Below are 23,303 nucleotides of genomic sequence, written 5' to 3' on the forward strand. Positions count from 1 at the left end.
AATATGCTACATAGGCAAACAAATGTGTACACATGCTCCTAAATGACAAATTAGGAGCAAACAATGAAATCATGGAGCACTGTGAAAAATATAAATTCACAGGATGTATTAACTCGGTGATGAGCAGACTTCTCCTCAGTTTATCTTTCACACTAACTCATTACTCTGACTTACTGTCTTTAGCACATCACCAGCGCTAAATATCTTAGTTATCAGTCAATGTGTTGTCTTACTGCCACAGAAAATGAATAAATCGTTGGGTTATTAGCACAACGTCACCTAACTGTTGTCTCTTGTCAGACCACCAGCTCCATGAGAGGCACAAACTGAAGCTAAAGTGTGCTAATATTTAACGTTATGTGGCGGCCTTTATTTTCAGGGAAACTCATGTACTGCTAATGAACATTGTACATCATCTAGGTTTTGAACCATTACCAGAGGGGCAAAATAAATATACATTACACTCTTACCTGTCCAGCAGTAAACTTCGGCGTCAGTTTGCAAACATTTCTCTCATCAGGGATTTCCATCTGGGTTTATCCTCGTTTTATGCCATTGCTTGTCCCGATTTCGTTTAGCTTCTTCGTGTTTTCGTTTCTTTGATGACGACATTTCATGCTCCTGTGATTTTCTAAATAAGTATGATCCTCCATTTATCAGATTTTGGTTTCAAAAACTTCTCAAAATACGAAATGTTTGGTCCGTTCTTCTTCTTCGTTTTAAAACCGGCGCATTTCCGGTAGTCGCCCACTGAATCTAAAATGCGTAAGGCCCTCACTGGAGCCAGTGTTAGGTTTGTCCATTCTACGCTACTGTAGAAACATGGCGATGCAACATGGTGGCCACCGTGGAGGGGGACCCGCTCCCATGTAGATATAAAAGGCTTATTTCTAAGGTAACGAAAACACAACAATTATTATTTTCAGCTGATTAGACACTAATTAAGATATACTTATAAATAATCTATTCAATTTTTACCAAGTCTGTTCTTTTAGATGTTACTAAATACTATACACTGGACCTTTAAGGCTACCGTAATTACTGCAGTAGCAGGGCAACTAAACTGCCCAATTTTGTTGCTCAGCTTTCGTTGATTTGGTCATTTTCCTTGATTTTTGTGCTTCTGCTATGGTTAAGTAGGCTAGGTAGTTAAATGGTTTCTTTATTCATCTGTTTTGATTGTGTTTATTGTTGATATACGACCAGGAGTTTGCACGGGGTGTTTTATTTTGAAAATTGACCGGATGCTCAATGCTTCTTTAGCGCAGCGGAGCAGAGAGCCGCTTCTGGGATGCTTCTGAAACACGCCGCGGCATGCCTGGTGGAATTGGATACATTGACTAGAGTGGCCGCGATCAGCTCCAGCAGCCGCATCGGAGCCGGAACGTGGCGCACATGCAACCGGTGGAATTTAGGGGTTATAACATGTCCATGCTATACTATCGACAGGAACAGCGCCGGGCTGTGAGTCCAATTTGACATAGCAGCCAAACCGTCAACGTCACGTGACACTATTGGGCCCAAAAGACTTTTTTCTATAGACTTACATTGTGAAAGCTCTTATAATACATCCATGCTTCATGCGCCACTGAGCAACTTTCATAGGAATGAATGAGGCCCCGCCTCCGACACTGTATCCAGTTCTTTTTATACATCCATGTTCCTATAGGACTGAATGGGCGCCATTTTTAGTCCGGTATCCAGCTCTTATAATACATCCATGGCAGTGACACGCACTAGTGTTGGCCGAGTCAGCTACTTCCGGTTTAGCCCTCCGGCTAACTTGAATGGGGATAAAACAATTCAAACATGCAGCTCTTTTAGGCTTTTGAAATGTGATCAGATATGGAGCTATTTCCCTATCTTTATTCAAGAGCATGTTATATCAATTTGAGAGCATAATTTATTGATTTCACGTTCAAATTTTGTAATTTGTCCCTCAAAACCCTGCCCTCGTACTCAAATAGCCTCTGCTTGCACTTAGATTTGAAAGTCTGAAAGTCACGGGTGCTGGTGTATAAATGAAGCATCCTTTTATTCCAAAAGTCATAAATAAAGCAAGGGAAGTACATTTTATAAAGCCCTGGAGGGCGGGAGTGGATGAACCCATTTAAAGAGTACCTGCCCGTAAGGGACGCTCTAAGAAGTAAAGCAAACAAGCTCACAAGGAGGCAGGGATCATTTCATTGGTCAACACTAAACCTGGCCTTCTATTGATTAGGGGATTTTGACAGGGTTGTTGCACAAAAAATCCAAGAGCAGAGGAAAAATTCGAGAGCAGAAGTTTCACAAGCGCGCAGAAGCAGCCTGAGTGCGAGGAGAAAAGCTGAAGCTGGAGTGCAGGAAATCTGTGCAACATTATATTTGAGCGCAAGCACACAATTTGAGCAGAAACAGAGCGAATCTAAGCGCAAGCAGAGGCTATTTGAGTGCGAGGGCAGGGTTTTGAGGGACAAATTACAAAATTTGAACGTGAAATCAATAAATTATGCTCTCAAATTGATATACCACACTCTTGAATAAAGATAGGGAAATAGCTCCATAATCGGACCGAATGGATTTAATTCTGATAATGAGACAGTCATTTCGCAGGGGTTGTGACGCTCAAAAAAAATGTCAAATTTGCTTCAAAGCCTGGCGCTCTTCCTGTATCCAGTTCTCTTTATACATCCATGGGCAACCTCCGGGGCTGAAAAATGAAGCCAATGCAGAAGTGCCAAAAACTTGCATTCTCTCTAATGGCTAGCTGGCGGTGACTCTACTGGCTTCAAAAAGAAGTCCGATTGTAGAAAATGACCCTACTTCTCTCTTGATTTATTACCTCAGTGAACTGTTCCCTAATGAGTTTATGGTCTCAATCGCTAATTTCAAGTCTTCTTCAATACAGCATGATGTTTATTTTGTTAATTATGGTCCCATTTCATTTAAATTTGACGATAAAGCAGGGTATGCTTCAGGGCGTTGCTCCGTTGTGATTGACAAGTCGCTACCACGGCAACAATATTGCTTACATAACGTAACCACTGCGTATGGGCGTAGCTGCTGCTATTTCACAGTGTGTTTTCAGTTCACCAAAGTTAATTGTAACATTGTGGTCGCTTTAAAACAGTCTTGTTCAGCATTTGGTTGTAATAAAAGACCCATCAATGAGTCGGATGATCAGTTTTTCCGGTGAGTACATTTTTAACGTTTTTAGGCCTGTTTTTTGCTAGCAAAAATTAGCATTAGTATGATCACTGTTAACCATAGATTGTAAATGCACCATGCTAACCAAGCTAGCAGCTAGTGCTATGATCAGCTCCACCCTCTCGTCCAGTAACTTCTGGCTCCAAAAATCAAACATGGCGACAGCCAAATCCAAGATGGCGATTGTAAAATCACTACACTCGAGGCTTGATAATGGCAGTTCGCCAACCAATGGGTGACGTCACAGTTACTACGTCCATATTTTTTTTACAGTCTATGGTCATGACACAGGGTGCATCCCAAGTCTCTTAAACTGCATCCACGTTTCCCTCACTTGCGTCTTTTCCTTGAATCTTAGTCCGTCCCACCGTGGATGCATGGAGAGACGCAAAGAAACCGAGCGAGGAGAGAGGAAACGAGGAAATTTGTTTTAAGAGACATGAGACGTCCTCTCCTCTGAAGCGTCATGTGAAGCGATGTCTGTTTCTGATGACGGCGACAGCTGATCACAGCTGGATCAGTTGTCAGTCGGCTTTAACAGCTGTAGAAACTTCTGATGTAGTTTGTGTCTGCACACATGTGCACTGTGCTGACACTAATAAAAGTGCACAGTCATCACCGCTAGAGCAGCTGTTTCCTCTCTGCAGCCTGTTACCTGTTTAACAAACACCTAAATAAAAACCTGCATTCTGCATTTATACTGTGTCCTGCTTAGACGCACAGGAACCATTTCTACTCGCAGAATGTGTTTATACTATTTATTGATTATTTGCGTCTGTATTTTTTGATAATCCTGATAGTGAATTCATCATTCAATGACCTAGAATATGATCAAGGTGTCTTCTGAACACTGGAAAATATGTATTTGGCTAAATGTTTCAGGGCAAATGGAAATGATGTAACTCATATCAAACCCGACGCTCAGGAATTTTCAGATCAGTCAGATCAGCTGCAGCATCCAATTAATAACTGATATCCAATAAGGGGGCGTGTCGGCTGGTAAAAGACTTCCGTGAAGGCTGCTCTCGTGTTTCCTCGTTCCTTGCACCTCAGAGATCGCTCCTGTCAAAATGGCGCATCAGGAACAACTTCTGGTTCAGGCGAGGAGCGAGGAGACATAAAATAAGAGACTTGAGACGTACCCATAGACTGTCTAAAAGGTCATGACCTGATAAACGTTGAGAGAAATTTAAAAACTGAAAGTAACGGCCTGCAGAAACATGAACAAACAAGGTCTCATCTTTAAGTATTTGAATTCATATGAAAAGAATAATTATTTCAAACTAATGTTTAAATTATTTAATCTGCATCATGAATTTGAGGGTTTTATTTGAAGGTATAACAAAATAATCTTCAAATTAGTGATTTTCTTTACAAAAGGGAAAGCTGCTACCTTAAATATAGTATAATAATGGGTGTCTGCAGTAGTATGACTATTACTGTGATTTTCTACAGTATCATTATGATTACTGTGTTTTTAGGCCTAATACATAGTACTATACTGTAAAAATATTCACAGTAATTTACTGTGCAGAAACACAGTAAATTACTGTGGATTTCACAGCCATTTTTTACAGTGTAATTAAACAGTTCATAAGTGATTGATATTTTTTGTAGTAATGTCAAATTTACTGTGCTATTGTGCAGCAAAAACAGAAAAGCTGTTATGCATATGTGCACGCAAAGTAGACAATAACTTGTTTATTTAAAAGGACAGGTTCACAAATGTTCAAAACTGTCTTAAAACAACAATTAGGAGCCCAAATGAACACTGAAAGAGGTTTTTCTCGCTATAATCATTCCTCCTGTTCATACTGGCCATTAAAAGATCTCTTCATAATGCATTCCTTCTGTAAAAAAATGTATTTAAAAATTTATCTGAAAGCTAATATGAAGCTTCAGCCGTCCAAATGTCAAATCAAGTAGATATCTTTCAACGTTACAGTCTTTTTAGTGCCAGTCCCACTTTTTGTTACTATTCCTCCACCGCAGTTCTACAGGGAAACACTGTCTAAGGAAATACAAAGAGGGAATTCAATGCTGAAAGACTGTAAATGTGGCAGAGGACACACTATGGATTTTGGCCCCCCATCACTTACATTGAAAGCACATTTGAAGGGGATCTTTTAACAGTCAGTATGAACAGGGGGAAAGATTACAGTGAGGAGAAACTCTTCTAGTGAAAAATTGTAAAACCTCTATCCTTTAAGGGAAGCATCAGTATGTTCAGCAGTTTCAAGAGATGAACTAATTTATTCAATGTTCAGTTCAGTCAAGTTGTGTTGAGTTAAGTAGAGTCCCATCCTAAACTGTACATTAATGGTTACAGGTGTGTGATGTGCCAGCTCACCTCCATGATCACATCTACTGGAGCAGAGAGCCCAGCAGGAGCCAGACGAGCACCAACACCAACAAGGTAAAACACTTGGCTTTTGCTGTCTGGGATGCAGACAGTAAACATCACCATACAGGTTATCACACAGTTTAATACCTAAATTTTTGCTGGACATTTCAACCCAATCAATATTTAGGTGTGCAACCTTAGTCATAAAGTCACTATACATAAATTTATAGTATGGATTAGAGCTTCTCGCACGTCCCTTTTTTTTTAGTCCAGCTCAGGGCTTCACCAATCCACATGGCCTTTCTTTTGATACCTACTGCAATGTTTTTATAAAAAGCTATCTTTAATTTCAAATCCAGATCTCCATCTTTTTACTTTGGTAAAGTAACTGCCTCTTTGTGACTTCTCTAGTGGTTCCCCATATAAAACCGACTGCCATTTTATTTAGTGTCTTTATTGTTTGTTCTTTAGGAGGGAAAAAGGTAGCTAAAAACAACAATTTGGGTAAAACAAGTCTTTATTATTAAAATTCTAGTTTTATAACTATTTGATTTCCTTAGCAGGTCTGTGATCTCATTTATACATGTTTGGTAAATTCACTGGGAAGTCCATCTGGACCAGATGCTTTACTTTTATTTAATTGTAAAATTGCTTGGTTTACTTCAGCTTTAGTGATCTCCCCACCTAATGAATTTAGGTCAACCTCATGCATTTCAATGGAATCAAGAAACGCACATAACTGACTGATTTTATATTTGTTCACTGATACATTTTTTCATACAGTTGTCTTATAGTTTCACTCTTTGTCTGCTCATATTTGACTACTTGCCCATCAACATTTCAAATCACAAGGCACTCAGGGACAGGGCTGGGGACCCGCAGGGGGCTCGATGGGACGTTGAGAGCCTGCAAGGCTCTCGGGGGCACAGCTGGGGCCCGTCGTCATCAACTCACTGTAGTCCTTACTGTTCATAGTCAGTCACATAATAGTGTGTCGAGTAGTATGTCATACATTTTGCAGTTTACAGTTAAAAATCTGTAAGTATGCCACTTGTGAAAAGTGCAACCTAACAGTAATATACAATTTACCGTTAATTTACACTTCTTTTGGCAGTATTTTGCTGTAAATGTAGAAAACAGTGTCATGCTGTATTTATAAAAGCACCAACAAAACAAATTTCAGCATGACACCGTTGATTTTGCAGTAAATTAATGGCGACCCTGCATTTGGTAAGTAGTACTGGGGGGGAAGGCAGCAGTTCACTGCGGCTGTCTTGGTTTTCATATGGGGAAGTACTCGGAAGTGCCTTGGCCACCGTTCCCGCACTTCCAGGCACTTCCCCAAAAGAAAAACAGGACCAGGGCACAATTAACTGCTGCCTTCCCCCTTTCCATGAATTTAATGCAAAATCAGTGTCATGCTGAAATTCAGTTTGTTGAACGGAGCGTCCGTTTACGACTCTTAACACATAATAATGATTTTAGCTGCATTTTAATTGTGCAAAGTTTATTTATCCCCACAGTGACAGCTGACTGTGTGGATGATTTTACACTCTGATTCCATCACTGCAGCTCAGAATAACATAAGACAACTGTGTGATGATAACTAGAAATAAAAACGAAATATTGTCTTTTATCAGAAAAATAATCCACACACTATTAATTGGCTCCATGATTAAAAAGCAACATTTGGGTCAGATAGATCTCATCAGTCATTAACTATTTTTCCACTCTATGCTTCAGTAGCAGAAACAGTCTGACATTACTTTTAAGTTTGTTTTTTTATGTGACATATTCAGAATGGTTTCTTCATTATCCAACTAAATAGCAAAAAATACTCACTCTATACTTAAGTCATATATAATAATTCCTACATGTATTTTAAGCCGTAGCCTACTTTTACTATTTTTTGCTATCTCTTAAACAGAAGTTTTCCGCGGGTACTTTGTATCACCGTTTCATCTCATATGAACTACTTCATTCATGGTTCTGATGATGTCACTAGTAATTAACAACCCCGCCTCTTTCACATGAACGCGCTCTTAGCTGGATAGAAAAACCGTGGGTTGACAGAGCTAGTTGATAACCCGCTTCGCAGTACTGGTTATCTGGATGGCCAATGTTAGGTTCAGTGAAGCCAGATAATGAAAAGATATCCCGGGTATGTTGAACTTGCTTCGTAGTACAGGCCTCTGGACACATGGTGGGTGAGTATGGTAGGTTACAATCTAAGCTAATCTATAACTCAAGATACTCAGTACTTAAATCAATAAACAATAAATAATCAACTTAATTACTTTTTCGTCTTGATTAAACCATAAAAGCAGATGTAAATGTAATTAAAGCTGCAAGAAGTGTTGAACGGGCCCTCGTGCCTCTGCACGCGTCGGGCCACGGCGCAGTCGAAGGGCTTCTGTCACGAGCATGTAGATGTCTTCAGACCCAGGCTGTTTTCAGACAGTGCAAGAAGGAGATAAACATCACTTCCTTTGTCCACTATTTTACTTTCTTTGTCACCATGACAGAGGCAGTTGCTATAACTTTATTGTACATGCTCCAGTCGGCACCAAACTTTACATGTTTGATAAGTCTCCCGGCCTGAACATGTCTACATGACAATATTCCATAAGTGATGTAAATTGGCTGAATAGCACCCCCTACGAAATTGCAGCAAAGCAGCCCCAGCAGCAGGCAAAATAGTGGACGAAGGAAGTGATGTTTATCTCCTTCTTGCACTGTCTGAAAACAGCCTGGGTCTGAAGACATCTACATGCTCGTGACAGAAGCTCCTCGACTGCGCCGCAGCCCAATGTTCGCAGAGGCGCGAGGGCCCGTTCAACGCTGCTTGCAGCTTTAATTTAATTCATCTGTTGTCATTTATCTTTCCTCATAGGCTCAACTGGATGAGCCTAAGGTATGATGTATGCTGAAATAGTGATGGTGCTTGAATGTTTAATTGAATGATTGAATGTGTAAATAAAAAACATTTTTATTGTCATTGTAGGTCATAAAACAACATTATGTGCGGCACCTCTCAGTAAAGCTGAAACTGTAAAACAGAAGTCCTTGCCTAAGGGTGAGGACCCTATTGTTTTTCATGTGTTTGTTTGTTTGCTTCTTGCTTTTCTTTATTATTACGCCACTTAAACCCTAAACTTGACCCCCTAAACATGCTCAATAACTCACCAAATTTGGCATGCACATCAGGTCTGGTGAAAAATTTGATAAAATGTCAAAATTAATCCTCAAAGTGCCAAAATGTGCTCTCTAGCGCCACCTATGTAACTAAAATGGCCGCCACAGCCCGTAGGAATGTCGTAGAGAGATCAAACCAAAACTCAATTATTCGTCTCATCAAGACCTACAATTCATACACTGACACCCCTAACCTAAATCCAACAGGAAGTCCGCAATTAGCCTTTTAAAATAAGACTTTGCCCCAATTTTGGCCCTTGAACAAACGCTATCTCCTCCAAGGGTGTTAATGGTATCGGCTTCAAACTTCAATAGATGACTTATGACACTGTGCTGAAATAAAGTTGTTAAAAACTTTATAATAACTTGAACGGTTTGTATTTTATAAGCCCCGAAAGTTGCAGTGCCACATCACGCTTACAATGTAAACCAATGGGGAGGCATGACCTTTGTGTCAAACAGAGGCTTCTGACATCTAAACAGCCCAGTTTCTGTTGGGGTGGATTGGATTTCTGGTGGGGGAGCATTTTTGTTTAATATCTTTTCTCCTGTTTATGTTGATGATGTTTATGATTTGTATTTTTGTCTCTTTACGTTTGAATAGGTAATTTTAGGTTGATTAGCTTTAGTTCCCCTTTGTTTGTTGTTTTGCTGTTAACTCACCCTGAAACCACAACTATGAAATAAACATTTAAAGGGCTGCAAAATCCCTTGTTGCTACTGTTTCTTGGGAGCTGGGAAGAGGGAGTGTTTTTTTCATGTTGTGCCAGGGTTTTTCCTAGGCCGGGTCATAACAATATATTTTTAAATTCTTTTGCTTCTCCCAGTTTAAAAGCCCCTAATGACACACAGAGGTGTTTTTTTGCCTATTTTGCTTGATTAGACCTCTACTTAGGAGTGTGTGGGCCTGTATAGACTGTCCTTGATTGACATCTCCCCTAAAGAAGTAAAATGCATTTGAATCCACTGGAGATAGAAATATGAACGTATATTCAGACCATACAATATGTATCTCTAAAAAACACAGCAGTAGAGTGGACACAAGAGTCACTAAGTTTAATTCAGCGCATTCTGCTCCTTCATCATTCACCACAGTTGGATCACTTATTCAGTATATAACTTGATTTTCGATTGTGATTTTTGTGTGGGCTGTTGATGGATATTATTGTCCCACAATGCCATGCACAAAACAAATTGAGGGAGCTACAGTACTCACAGCTGGACAAAATGAAAAGTAATAGTGGATGGTGGTGAGACAGCTCCAGGAACATCTAAGAAAACAAAAAATAACAATTCCATTTTTGAAATAAATACTGGAAAACAATGTGGACATTGTTTTCTTGTATGAAAGCAGTACACTATAAAGATTAGAAGATACTGAACTATATGCTGTGTATAGAATAGACTTGTTCAACCAAGGTCTTTTCTCAATCAATGCACCATATATATAGGAACCTCAAATGTCATGCACAGTAGATTGCACAGTCCCAGGCTAAATCATTGTAAAAATGCTCAGTTTTCAAGTGCAATAATGTAATTAATTGCACAGTCTGAGTCATTTCATGTCCTTTAAAGTTGCACTTTAAAGGACATACATATATATATATATATATATATATATATATATATATATATATATACAGTATATATTTATACACAGTCCCAGCAACAAGGTTTCCCTCATGATTAGTAACAGGTTGCTGATTCTCCAAAAGGAGCCAGTTACCATCAACCATCTCCACATGTTCATGTGCAAATTTGCTTATATTGTGTATATGTATATAAAAGGTATGTGAAGTCTATTTAGATTGGTCGCTTAAATCTCAACAGGAGCATTTTCTTTGTGCGTGTGATCAATTTTTTTTTTTATTGGTTTTTCACACCATTCACGCAGAATGGCACAACTGACTGACATATAAATGCAATATATGAAGAAAAATATAATCAAATGAGAAGAAAATCTTGAGGGAAAAAAAGAATAGGAAAAAAAACAAATTTTCCCAATCTAATACTGAATCCCAATATAATAATATAACTAATTTATTGTTCATGTGACACTAAAGTAATTAACATTGGGGCACTCAAAAAATATGCGGATATACAGTAGGTGACAATGGATTTTTGATTGCAAAGGAGGCATATTAATCCTGAAATCATCTTTAACTGATAGCATCTCTAAGTTGATAAATTGTTGATAATAGTTTTTAGATAAATAGTACCTATGATTCATTTTACTCTGTAATAGTTTATGGTTGTAACAATACAAAGTATACAGTTTGTCATTGCTTTGGCACAATATTGTCGAATGAAGATCATGATTCTTAAAACACTGTGTGCAATTCTCAAATCTAGATCATTTTTCTCTCAACAGTTCACACATTTCTTCTTGTTTTTATGCAGAAGTCATATAAGTACAAATATCTTTAGTTAGCCTCTTTGATCAAAATGGCATAAACTGCTTTTCCAATGAAATTTATTATTGACATGTTCATCAACAAATTCAATGTGCAAATCATTAAAGCCAACTGTCAGAACCTTTCAAATATAAATGTTTTATAGCTTTCAGTCATCTGGTATTGTCATTAAGAAAAATGATAAAAGATACATCTTTAAATTCATGTTCATCCTCAAATTTCAAAGCAAATTTTGTCAAATTTAATTCACAGGTGCAACTCCTCAGCATGTTTGACTTAAGATAGATAGATATATACTTTAATATGGGCAGCTAACACCAGCAAACAGAAGACACAAAAATGCAATATAAATAATACAAAAATACAAACTCAGAAAAAGACACAGTGAGGGGCATCAATCAGTTTGTGGTTTTGTACTACAGTACAAAGGAGTTTTTAAACCGGTTCAATTTACACTGCTGAGGTGCAGAATATAGGATGGATCACAGAGGATCTTTACCTGTTTAAGTACACACTGGTCAAAGAGAGAATGAAGATTATGATGATCCTTCTGACCGATGATTTTCATTGCAGTCTGAACCAAATGCAACTTTGATTTTGATGATACAGGGAGGTTCACAAACCATGCAGTCATTTTCATACCTGATTACACTCTCCAAAAACCTCTTTTATTAGGTTACCATATATTAGTAGGACATATACTATAAGTATCAATGAGAAATGCCATAAAGAAACAGTATTTCAGTGTCTTCTGTCATCATGACACAGTTTCTTAAACATTTGACTGTCTTGGCTTGAGCAATGATAAAGGGATGGTAAAGGGACATGTCATTTTGGTGGCAGTGATGACATGTCATCAAACTGATAAATTTACTTACTTTTGACATGAGTTTTGATTGAATGACGGCCTTTTGCAGAACAAATGAAGTGTTGTACTGTGCAATATAAAATGGTGTGGTAATTGCTCCCAGTGTTTCTTTCATACTCTTGTGTAGATGACCACATACAGTTCAAGGCATCTATGTATTGTAACTACCTGTACTGAAGCTTTGCATTAATGATATTTCATCTGGCTCTGCTTTATGAGGCTTTTTACTGCACAGCTGCCTGTACCAAAGCCCTAATTTCTAACAATGAACCATAGTGCAAATCCAGCTTTTTTATGATTAAACTTTATTGCTGTTATTTCAGTGAAGGCAAAGAATGAAAACAACACAAACCAAAATATGGGACTACAATCTATGAGAACTGCATTAAATCGATGTACCTTTTCATATTTTGTAGAGGCACTTGTGTGTGCAGTAAATAGACCCCACTACTAGATCATTTTCTGACTTGTTTAAAATAAAAATGCCAGAGCAGTGATACCCACTGTGACCAGCCACATGGGAAACACTGCTACTTTACAGAGCCTCAGGCATCATGAACAGAAAATCCAAGGAGGAAGACATTGGAAGGACATACTGACAGGTGATGACAGTGCAAAAATACCACAGCAATGAGAACTTAAAATGAATCATTAGAGATTGAATAAAATTAATTAATTAATTAGTTAGAACCTCACAATAAAGGCATAATAAATTTTATCCTGTTTAATGTATGTTTATCATCCATTTGTATCATGTGCATTTCTACTTCCATAGACCAAATGACAAATTACATGGCTTTTAAACCACCCTAACACTCAGTGGTTCCAATTTTAAAGCTGATCTAATCAATATTACTATATACACAACATATCAATGACAATGAGAATGTGAGAGGAGTTGTCTGTAATGATAAAAACATAGATAATTATCACCAGACTCTGTCATACTCCCTCAGCTCTAAGGAGGTTTTTAATATCTTTCAGCTCATTCTTTCTGTTTTATGATCCACATCTTGACTGTTTTGGTTCACTCTCACCGCTCTCATCGGTGTTGTTCCAGGTGCAGAAGGCAGCTGTGTTCAGGAAATAGCTCAGATCAATCCACTGTACACTACCCGTCCAGCACCAAGAGGCCACTAGCATGTGAATATAGTTTAATAGCGAAAGCTGTGCTGTGATTACGGCTTGTTGCACTGCCCCCAAGTGGCAAAGTAATCAATGACTGCAGGCTTAATGAATGCAGTAGTTCTGTTTAACAATTCCTGATTGTGTCCAGAGGATTATACATACACAATACCCAAACTCAAGCAGACTATGTGTTAGGTGATCCATCTCCCCTCAAATCCTTGGTTACCCATGACACTAGTTGGATCCAGATGGTACTTATGATTAGCCAGAGACTGATAGTCAAAGAGTGGAAATCACCCCAACCTCCTTCTGTGTGTGCATAATACCAGTTTATAATTAGACTCTCCTTTAGGCTGGGACATAAACCAAACACCTATATAAAAAACTTTCTCTCTTTTTTTTGTCTGTTCAGCGGTTCACCTTTTTTTTCACATTCATTCATTGTAAAATCAATATAAAATTACCAACCCACTGACCATTGACTATTTTCATTCCTGTTTAATTAACATAACTTTTAAATTATTTAAATTTTAAAACAAATAGCATTTTTGGACAGTTAAAGGTGTGTAAACACAACAGTGTGGATTTGATAGTGAAAGCAGGTAAAAGCCTCAGCTATATATGTATTTGAACTTCTCTTATACTATTCTCTCTTTTTGGTATGAGTTACTGTAGAGACTAAACCCTGTCTGCTGGAGAATAATTCAAATGTTTACACCCAATCACAACAGCCTTGCTGTTTTTCAGCAATCCATCTAATGCCTTCATTTAATCTTCTAGTGGTGGGGAAATGTATTCCTTTTGCTTTTTTTGTAAACAATATGCATATTTTCATTTCTTTATCTTAAAATATTATCTCATCAGTTAATTTCACTGAATCTCAGGGGACCAGGCTGAGCTGAAGCAACATCACCTGGTTGTGAAGATGCATCTCGGTTGCAGTCTCCACATGGAGTGATGTGGGGGTTGATCTGTTTTCTCACTAGAGGGCAGACCTTGATCATTATGTGTAAATGCAAAGAGCTTTTTTGTGGCCCTGTGGCCATTGAAAAAGGACGTTATGAAGGCTGTTATTTTGAATGTCTGTGGTACAACAAAATACTGTGGTGGTCCTTCAGTTTGATCTTTCAGTCAGTCACTCACTCTGCAGACATGTTGACCTCAAATCAGCATCAATAAAATAAGCCTTTACATTAGGAATCTAAAGCTAATGCTGCATTAGAAATATTGATTAGTGATATTGATGCATAAACATTAGGTCACATAATTCAGCCAGCTGGCAGCTTGTCAAGCAGAAAATAATTGAGGCAAATGAGACCATTTAACAAAAACATTTTAAACCACAATACAGCACTCAATTTAAAAAAAAAAAAAGTTTACCTTTCCCCAACAGAATAAAATATTTTTGCATTTCTGATGGTTGATGTTCCTCTCATACCTATGGTGGGTAATTTGTGCAAAGAGCCAGGAAAATTACTTGGACACAAAAGCACATGTAGAATGAAAAGAAGAGGGTGAACATGGTTTTCAACTGTTCATTTTCGCTTTCTGAGTGTATGTAGCAATCAGATAAAACACCGCCTCCAGATGTTTCCCTGTCCAAAGAGTATAGCTCTGAGCAAATTACAGCCTCCCCTTCCAACCATTCAGCATTCTCACTTCTCTCTCTTTCCTTGTCTTTGTCATGTGTCTCTCTTTCTTAGCTGTTCTGTCAAAGTTTCTTAATTTCTTTCGTTTCCCCCCATCAGTTTTCAGTTTATCTATTCACTCTTTGTCTCTCTTTTGCTGTGCTGCTGCTCATCTCATCCTGTTTTTGTTTTTCACTGCATTTCTTTGGTGCTTGCATATACAAGACAATACTGTTTAATGGGTCTGCATTCGATAACAACTTGCTGTATCATGTTTGCAGTTTTTGTACTTGCTGTTTACTTCCATGTTTGTATAACAGGAGAATATGGCTACACAAAAATTGTTGATTATTATGGATTCCAGCCATTCCTAGGCTTAAATTTGCACAACATGTGCTTGTTGTGGATATTTCTGAGCGATGGTCAACACTTCAGTGGAGAGAATGATGATGATGTCTTAATGCTGAGAATATTTATTGAAGTTACTTGATCAAGGAGAACTGTAAACAGCGAACATCCAAGTTGGTGTAACTTGGATGCTGTCTCTTCCCGTTCTGCCCTCTGACAGTCTGAGTGTTAGTCTTTAACCCAAGCAGATTGGCCTACTATATGAAAAATTAGTCTAATTGGTTCACTAGTTTCTAAACAAAGGACTACACTTTACCCGTGACATCTTAAATCAAATTGCATTGAGCCTCAAGTCATTATCAACACATTTTGGCTACACATTCCACCTATCTGTGTTGTCTAGAAGGGTCCTCTCTGGCCTTGGCTTACCATGGCAATGCTGATATACTCTTTATCAGAGAGGTTTCTGCTTTCACCAAAACATCACAGACAACTGACGTCTCGAGGAGAGATTAAGAATTACGGCGTGACCTCAGGGTGTCATCTTGACCCAATGTCACTCCAACCTGTAACTCCTAAAGATGGAAAATTCCATAACAGTGCTGACTCATGACAGTAGATTTTACAGTGACTTTTTGTCTCTCTTTTTACCCTCTCACTCAGTTCAGTTAAATTCAGCGTAAACACATTACTATTCCCGGTGTCTCTCTTTTCACCCCATTTCTGTCTCCAGACAACATGGACACTGCGAAACATCCATTTCATTAGCAGCTTACTATATTGGTCAAATGTCCAAAGATCACATCAGACCCTAACACACATACACGCACACACACACATATCAGCCCCCTACAAAGGAGACTATCCTTGTATTAGGCAACTGCTGGTTGGGGATATGTGATATGTATCAGCTGACTTGGCTGGCACCATATAATGAGCTTGGTGATGGAGATTGTCATCATCTTTTGATAATTCCCATGGTACAAATCCAGTCCGTGATGAGCTATCCCAATATCTTCCCCTCATGAACTAAGACAAGACTGCATGCTATGAAAGCAAAATAGATTTCCATTTCTCTCTGCTATTCTCTCACTACTACTACATATTCTATACTGCCATATTCATAAAGAGAGGAATAACATTGATCAGAAGAAGATACATGCACATCAAAAACCGCAAACAATCAGATGGCGTGATTACGGACAGGAAGAATACAACCCATGCTGTGTCCACATGCAGATGTGATATGATGGCTGGATTACAGAAAATCAAAGGGCCCTAGACAATTAGGGCCTCAAAAGATGAAATTTCACATTAAGATAAATTTTCAACTTAATTTCAATATATACCCATATTAAAAGACTTAAACATAAGACCTAAAACTAAACAAAAACCCTTTAGAAATATGAGATAAGCTTACAGTTGTACATAAATGCAATTCATTGATTGCAGTTATGGCAGAACTTCTGTTTTGTTCTGTTGGGCCTTGACCAATTCCTACACTCTGTTGGATAATAGAACATATATGACTATATCAGTGACTTTAGCTTTTTCAAATCTATTATTAAACCAAGCACAATCTGTTGCACTTTCAAAATTGGGTTTTGACAAAAAAAAAAACTTGACTCAAGTTCCACTTGCTAGCTTTTCCCAAGCTTTGCATGTCATGTTCTTCCTCAGCAGAAGAGGTTTGCTCAGTTGTCATGGAGAATAAATAAAATTATTTTGTGTTGTAATCTGACCTCTAAGCATTTTGTAACTTTAATGATGAATCCAGGTGACACACTTTCTCTTTCAAGTGAATCGGAAGGTGTGTCCAAATTTGACTTGACTGGTGCTATACATGAACCCTATGTAGATCTAGTGAAAGGTCAACCAATTCTGATGGAGAGCAAAGGGTGTGTGACCCCAGTCCACTGTGGCCCACTAGTGCGTTTAATATGGACATGGTCTGTACTGTGTGAATCACATTGATATCAAGTGCAAGTGTCAAGGGAATTGAAAGGTTAGGCAGTATGTGTGGGAAACCTACTATAATTCTGTCTGGGGAGACAGATTCAATAAAAAATGCCCATGCATGTAAGAGGACTGTGGCCTCCAGTTGTCCTTTTACTAAATATTTATCAGATTCAAATGTATTTAAAGGAAAGGTTCACAATTTTTCAAGTTGCTTGCTGTAATCATTCCTCCTGTTCATACTGGCTATTAAAAAGAATCCCTTCAAATGTGCTTTCAATGTAAGTGATGGGGGCCAAAATCTACAGTGTGTCCACACAGTCATTTTGTGCAAAAATGCATTTAAAAATTGATCTGAAGCTTATATGTGTCTTCAGCAGTCTGAGTTAGTCACAGCAAGTGGATATCTGCCACATTTACAGTCTTTTTAGCATCTAATTCCCCCTTTGTGTTTCCTTGTTGAGCTGTGGTGGAAGTATAGTAACAAAGAGAAGGACTTTGGCACTAAAAAGACTAACGTTGAAAGATATCTACTTGATGTGACTCATTTGGACGGCTGAAGCCTCATATTAGTTTCAGATAAATTTTAAAATACATTTTTGCACAAAAGAAGGTTTGCAGATTTTGGCCCCCATCACTTACATTGCAAGTACATTATGAAGGGATCTTCTAATGGGTAGTATGAACAGGAGGAATGATTCTGATAAGAAAAACCTATTTCAGTGTTCATATGGGCACCTGACTATTGTTAGACAGACGTGAAAAATTATGAACCCATCCTTTAAGTTTACTGGGAAGGATGAAATCTTCATTCGCCGTTTTGACAGAGAACAGTCCAGAGCAAAATCAACATTCTTCAACTGTGGGGAATTTGTGAGTAATCTTTAGCCAGAGCAGTGGGCTTGGCCTGACAGGGGTGGGGTCCAGCTCTGTGGATTGATGGGACCTACCTGCATCAGTTTTCCTGGGTACAGTGAACTTCTCCCGGTGACACTTGTGGCTCCACCTCCTCTACTGCCGCTACTGTACCTCTGTAGACCGAGCTCATATAGGCGGTGCAGCCGCTGCGGGACGGCGTGTGTGTGTGTGTGAGAGTGAGAGAGAGAGAGAGAGAGAGAGAGAGAGAGAGAGAGAGAGAGAGAGAGAGAGAGAGAGAGAGAGAGAGAGAGAGAGAGAGAGAGAGAGAGAGAGAGAGAGAGAGAGAGAGAGAGAGAGAGAGAGAGGAGAGAGAGAGAGAGAGAGAGAGAGAGAGAGAGAGAGAGGGGAGCCGGCGAAAACTACCGAGCAGGTGAGCGCTACATCTTCCGTCTTTGCTAACATTTATGTCAGGACCACACCTCAGTAAAACGAAACCCAATAACGAAAAATCACCAGTTTGTTACCATTCTAATCCCACAGGGGCAGTGGGTATCTGCTGCTGGCTTTACTGAACAGTGAGTTTACATGAATCTTTAAGCTATATTTCCCGTACTACTGTTATATTGCTATACTTTTATGTAACTTTAGCGTACTTTGTGGCGTTGTAATGCTCGGCTACTTTATTTTTTGGGTTAGCTTGCTGTCACGTTGATGTAGTGGATCACTTTGTTTTAAATCCAAAGAAAGTGTTGGTGAGTAAACAAACACCACAGTTTTGCCCACAGTGTTGCCTCAGACGCAGTAATGAGATGGTTATATCATCGGAAAAAACAACAATAAAAATAAACAGTAGCATTATTAATGTACTGCAGGTTTAGCCAGTCAGTTAATATAACCCTGAAAATAGTCTATATTGTCCTCATAAAAAGTGCTAGTATAAGACTTGGTATGTGGTTTTTTTAACTTTTTTTTTTTTTTTTTTAATTTGTGAGCCTGAGGCAACAAGTGCAGCTTATTAAGAAAGAAAATGAAAATGAAATATAGAGCAACCAAAAGTTGTCTCAGACTCATCGTACAGATTGAGGTTAGAAGTTGAAAAATTTCACGGGTGAGATACTTGATGACTTGCAGTGTGTGTGTGTGTGTGTGTGTGTGTGTGTGTGTGTGTGTGTGTGTGTGTGCGTGTGTGCCTGCTCGTTCACTGACACCAGTGGGTCATTTGTGGCTGGGAGGCAGTTTTCTGACACTGTTGCACACATTCCTACCAGATTATCCGGCAGCACAGTTTAATGGAGAGCAGAGCTCAGATTCACCATCTGAACTGAAATGGATGATATTCAAATTTTTTATGCAGGTGCAGAACAGAGCATTTGTTTCCACACTTATTTCCCCCAGAGCTCACACTAGGTTCCAGGAAATATCTCATTATGACCTTGAAAAGCATGTTCTCTGTTCTCTTCTGTTCTTCTTCTCTTCCTTTAAAATCATGAATGTCAAACTGTCATTTATTTCTTTTTTACCAGCTCTATGTTGAGGTATTTAGACATGTTTGTGTTTGGTGGCACAGGTTCCCATGGCCCTTGTAGGCTTAGTCTAGCTTTAATTAGCTCAAGGACCTGGCCCCTCGTTCTACTGCTGAGATCAACTCTAACCTGAAGGGTTAAGAGGATCCACGAGTCACTCAAGACCCCAAATTTTAGAACTGGCTGTGTGGTTGGTGGCTGCTTTTCCTTGACTATTTTTCGATTGACTCTAGATTGGTTTTGACAAAGTTTGGTGCTGTATTTGGCAGATCTCAGATGCTATATTGTTTAAACAGAAGAATTCAGTTGTAAAAAGTAATCTAAAGTTGCAGTGTGTAGAATTTAGCGGCATCCAGTGGAACAGACTTGGTAGAATGGAACGTAATATTCATAAGTATGTTTTAATTAGTGTGTCATCACCTGGAAATAACATTCCTTGTGTTTTTGTTACCTAAGAATGAGCCCTTTATATCTGCATAGGGAGCGGGTCCTCTTCCACAGAGCCCACCATGTTGCACCGCCATGTTTCTCCAGTAGCCCAGAAAGGACAAACCAAACACTGGCCGTAGAGAGGGCCTTTGCATTTTTCATGAGTTTCGCAGCCACCATAGGTTCTCCTACACGTTTGAAAGGGGGTGGGGGACTAGTTGGTTATGTATGTTTGGTATGTGTCTGTGTTCATAATCACATCCCCTGATATAAATCAACCCCTTGTTTGCTGCCTGCTGACAAGAGAGACTGATTACTGCTACTCCTCTTTTTCATGTCTGTCTCTTCTTGGCAGGAAACATAACTTCCTGTCTGGAAGTTATGTTTCCTGCCAATCATTAAGCTAAATTAACACAGACAAAGAGTGTCTGCAACTCATGATTTTTTTCATCATAAGGACATATATAGACTTGATTATCTTTTGTTTCATTTATTAATTATTATGTGTATAAAAAGTGAAAATGCCCAAATTTATCCTTTCAACAGAGGTGCAACAGTTCGTCAATTAATTGATTAGTTGCCAACTACTGAATTAATCACATACTATTTTGATAACCAATTACTCATTTTATGTCATTTTTAAGAAGAAAATTTTCAAAGTCTCTGATTCCAGCTTCTCAATGTGAATAATTTCTGGTTTCTTAAGTCCTCTGTGATAGTAAATATAGTGGACAAATCAAGACATTTGTTCAGTGAACTAAGACCTTTTTGTTTGTGACACTGGGGAAATATTCTTTCAAAAAATGCAGTATGCCATAATTTATTTAAAATATCTCTCTCTGTGGCTTTCCCACGTGTTATATTTTGTGTAGATGAGTAAACACAAACACTTAGGATCAAGAAAGCATGTGTCAGAACATTTCTGGCTTCCAGAGAAAAACTATGAATCATTTGTCTCTCCACACAATAATCTTTTCTCTTTTTAATGTCTGTCTGCCAGTGTGATGAACTGCAATCACTGCCAATTACCACTCAGGATGTAACACAAATTGCTGCCTCTGTGGTGGGTCTTTTACCCTCCCCTGCACATACACACACACACGCACACACACACACAAACTCACACACACACTCAAACAGAGGAAATTTACACTGGAAATGGCTGATGGCGTGCAAATCATTGCAGATTGTCTCATCAATAACAGGAAATACAATTTCCTTATATGTGTTACTGAAAAAGACGCCAGAATATCCAGCCTTCTATCTTTTATAAAGACAGGAAACTTCTCCAAGCACTGATATCCCCCCTGCTTTTCAGATGACTTGTGACGTAGGCCCTATCTGCTTTAGTAGTTTCAAGTGCAAATTGTCCAAAGTAAAGAGAGTTAGCGGTTTGACCTGAGGCAACCCTCATGTCCTTGTTTAACAGCAGTAACCAGATACATTCAAGACTGTCATGCCGTGATGTGTTAGCATCAATATCAAACCTGTCAAGGCTGGCAACATCACCCCCATATAGCTAATTCATCAAGCATGAAGACTTCATATTCAGCTTGATGAAATAAAATACGTCTTAGTTCAGTTTGCTGGATGTTAACTCATGACGTGAAGGAATTGACCTAAACAGCATTTTTTATTTGCATAAATGTGAGTTAATTAAATGTTATTGAGGTGAATTCATAGCATACAGTGAATAATAGAAAGAATAAGCTAGCCGATGTAAGCTGTGGACAGGGTGACGTCAACATGAGACGTGCACATGGGGAGTAGCAACTACAAACAGAATCACTGGGAACTGATTTGGAGATTAACAGGAGGATTTGTTTTTGTGCCATTAACTACAGATAATAAGACACTAATAGGTGGAAAATGTTGAATATTCCAAGAAGTAAACCTCCCTTTTAGCTCAGAGTGCAGAATTAGCTATTAGTAGCTAGTGATCTGGTCAGAGCCCTGGATTTTAAAAGGGTGGTGGATAGTTTTGCACAGAAACTGGTGAGAAAGAAACTCCTATTTTGAGTTAAGACAGCACACACTGCTACTGTGTTTTAATGGCTGTTTAATGAGGAATAGTGCAAACATTTATCAGGCTCTGTGATCATTGATTAGGTTAGAGTTTGAGTGAGCTAACTGGATACAGTTGATAGAGGTGCAGACTGATGGTGTTGGATGGGAAAAGCATGTAATACTTTAGAGAAAAAATGTCTTTTCATGATCCCCCACAGTGGTTATATAATACTAAAATATCTTGTATATAGAGATGCGATGTGGAAAGAGCTATTACGGGCGCCCCTGATTCAGGGAGTAAACATCTCATTCATTTTTCCCATAGACAATGTTATGTTACTCACAGTTTGAGCATTTCTATGGCTTGGATCGGCATGAAACTTTCCCAGTCAAATCATCAGTACAAAAGATGAACAACTGTGTTCGAAAATATCTGGTTGTTTCGTAAAAGATCAAAGGAACAAGACTGTACATAAAAATGTGGGGGAAGAAGTTAACTACAACTCCAAAGGTGCATTTCAGCAAGAAACAGCCAATCATCAAGCTTAAAATTCAGTCATGTGCATTGCTAATGGTAGGCTAAAGCTAAAGATTACATTGTTGAGAAAACTTATTCACAGTCTACAGAGTGACTCAGTTCACTTTTCATTTCTGGGTCACTTTTGAAGGAATTCAGCAACTATGGCTACTGTTTACAACTCCAGCAACAAAGCATTTTGAGTTCATTAGCTCTGATTTGTTCTCATGGCTTCTTCTCTATAGCAACAGCAGCTGAGGCTCATGGGTACTGTAGTATTCTTAGGCGTCTGTTATGCTGAAATCACAGACAAAATTTCTCAGAAACAAAGTTGAAACAATTAAAACTGGTGGCAATGGGATGGTTACATTATCTGGGAGAGTCCTTAGCTTCTATGTTAAATAATATTGAGGAGATCATTTAAAGAAATATTTGAAATGGGAAGTACTTCTGGAACCAGCGCCCCCTCCCACTTCGCATCTCCACTGACATAGTTTTTTTATGAATGAAGCCCTGCCTGTATACACTGCAGTCGTCTGAGTGTCTGCACTAATATAACACACCTAGTAAACTGCTGTACTCTTAACTCATAACTCTTAACCCTGTGCTGCCTGTTGATGGTCTGGGACACAGTTCATGTCTCACTACCCGCAAGAGCTAACTTTGTTTTGTAGTTGCCTTTCTCACTTGAATTCTGTATCACGTTGGCTAGCAAGAGCCGACTATGTCTATGTGAGGTGTGTAGTAAAATGTGGGAATGAGAGGACGATGACATACATACATATATATATATATGTCATATGACATATATATGTGTATGTACATTGTGGCAGCAAGTTTTCACCCCCCCTGCATTGTTATGGTTTTTAAGCATAAAGCTTTTGAATGTTTGCAGCTTTGTG

The 23,303-nt window shown here is 38.7% G+C and overlaps 1 protein-coding gene across 3 annotated transcripts in view; it reads left to right on the top strand.

Moving 5' to 3' along the window:
• The window catches only part of lamb2l (laminin, beta 2-like), a 96,254-nt gene that overhangs the window by 3,306 nt on the left and 69,645 nt on the right, over positions 1–23,303 (top strand). The window contains exons 1-2 of one of the 3 annotated variants that reach the window (XM_042408128.1): positions 18,319–18,355; positions 18,466–18,500. Coding sequence is in view for 1 of the 3 variants with exons in the window: in XM_042408126.1 (XP_042264060.1) it covers positions 5,516–5,602 (87 nt within the window). In the remaining 2 variants the exon portion in view is untranslated. Of the gene's footprint in view, positions 1–5,515; positions 5,603–18,296; positions 18,356–18,465; positions 18,501–23,303 lie in introns of those variants that run through there. The other 2 variants (XM_042408126.1, XM_042408127.1) reach the window with 2 other exon arrangements.

This window comes from Thunnus maccoyii, chromosome 4 (genome assembly GCF_910596095.1).
Source record: "Thunnus maccoyii chromosome 4, fThuMac1.1, whole genome shotgun sequence".
Lineage (NCBI taxonomy): Eukaryota > Metazoa > Chordata > Actinopteri > Scombriformes > Scombridae > Thunnus > Thunnus maccoyii.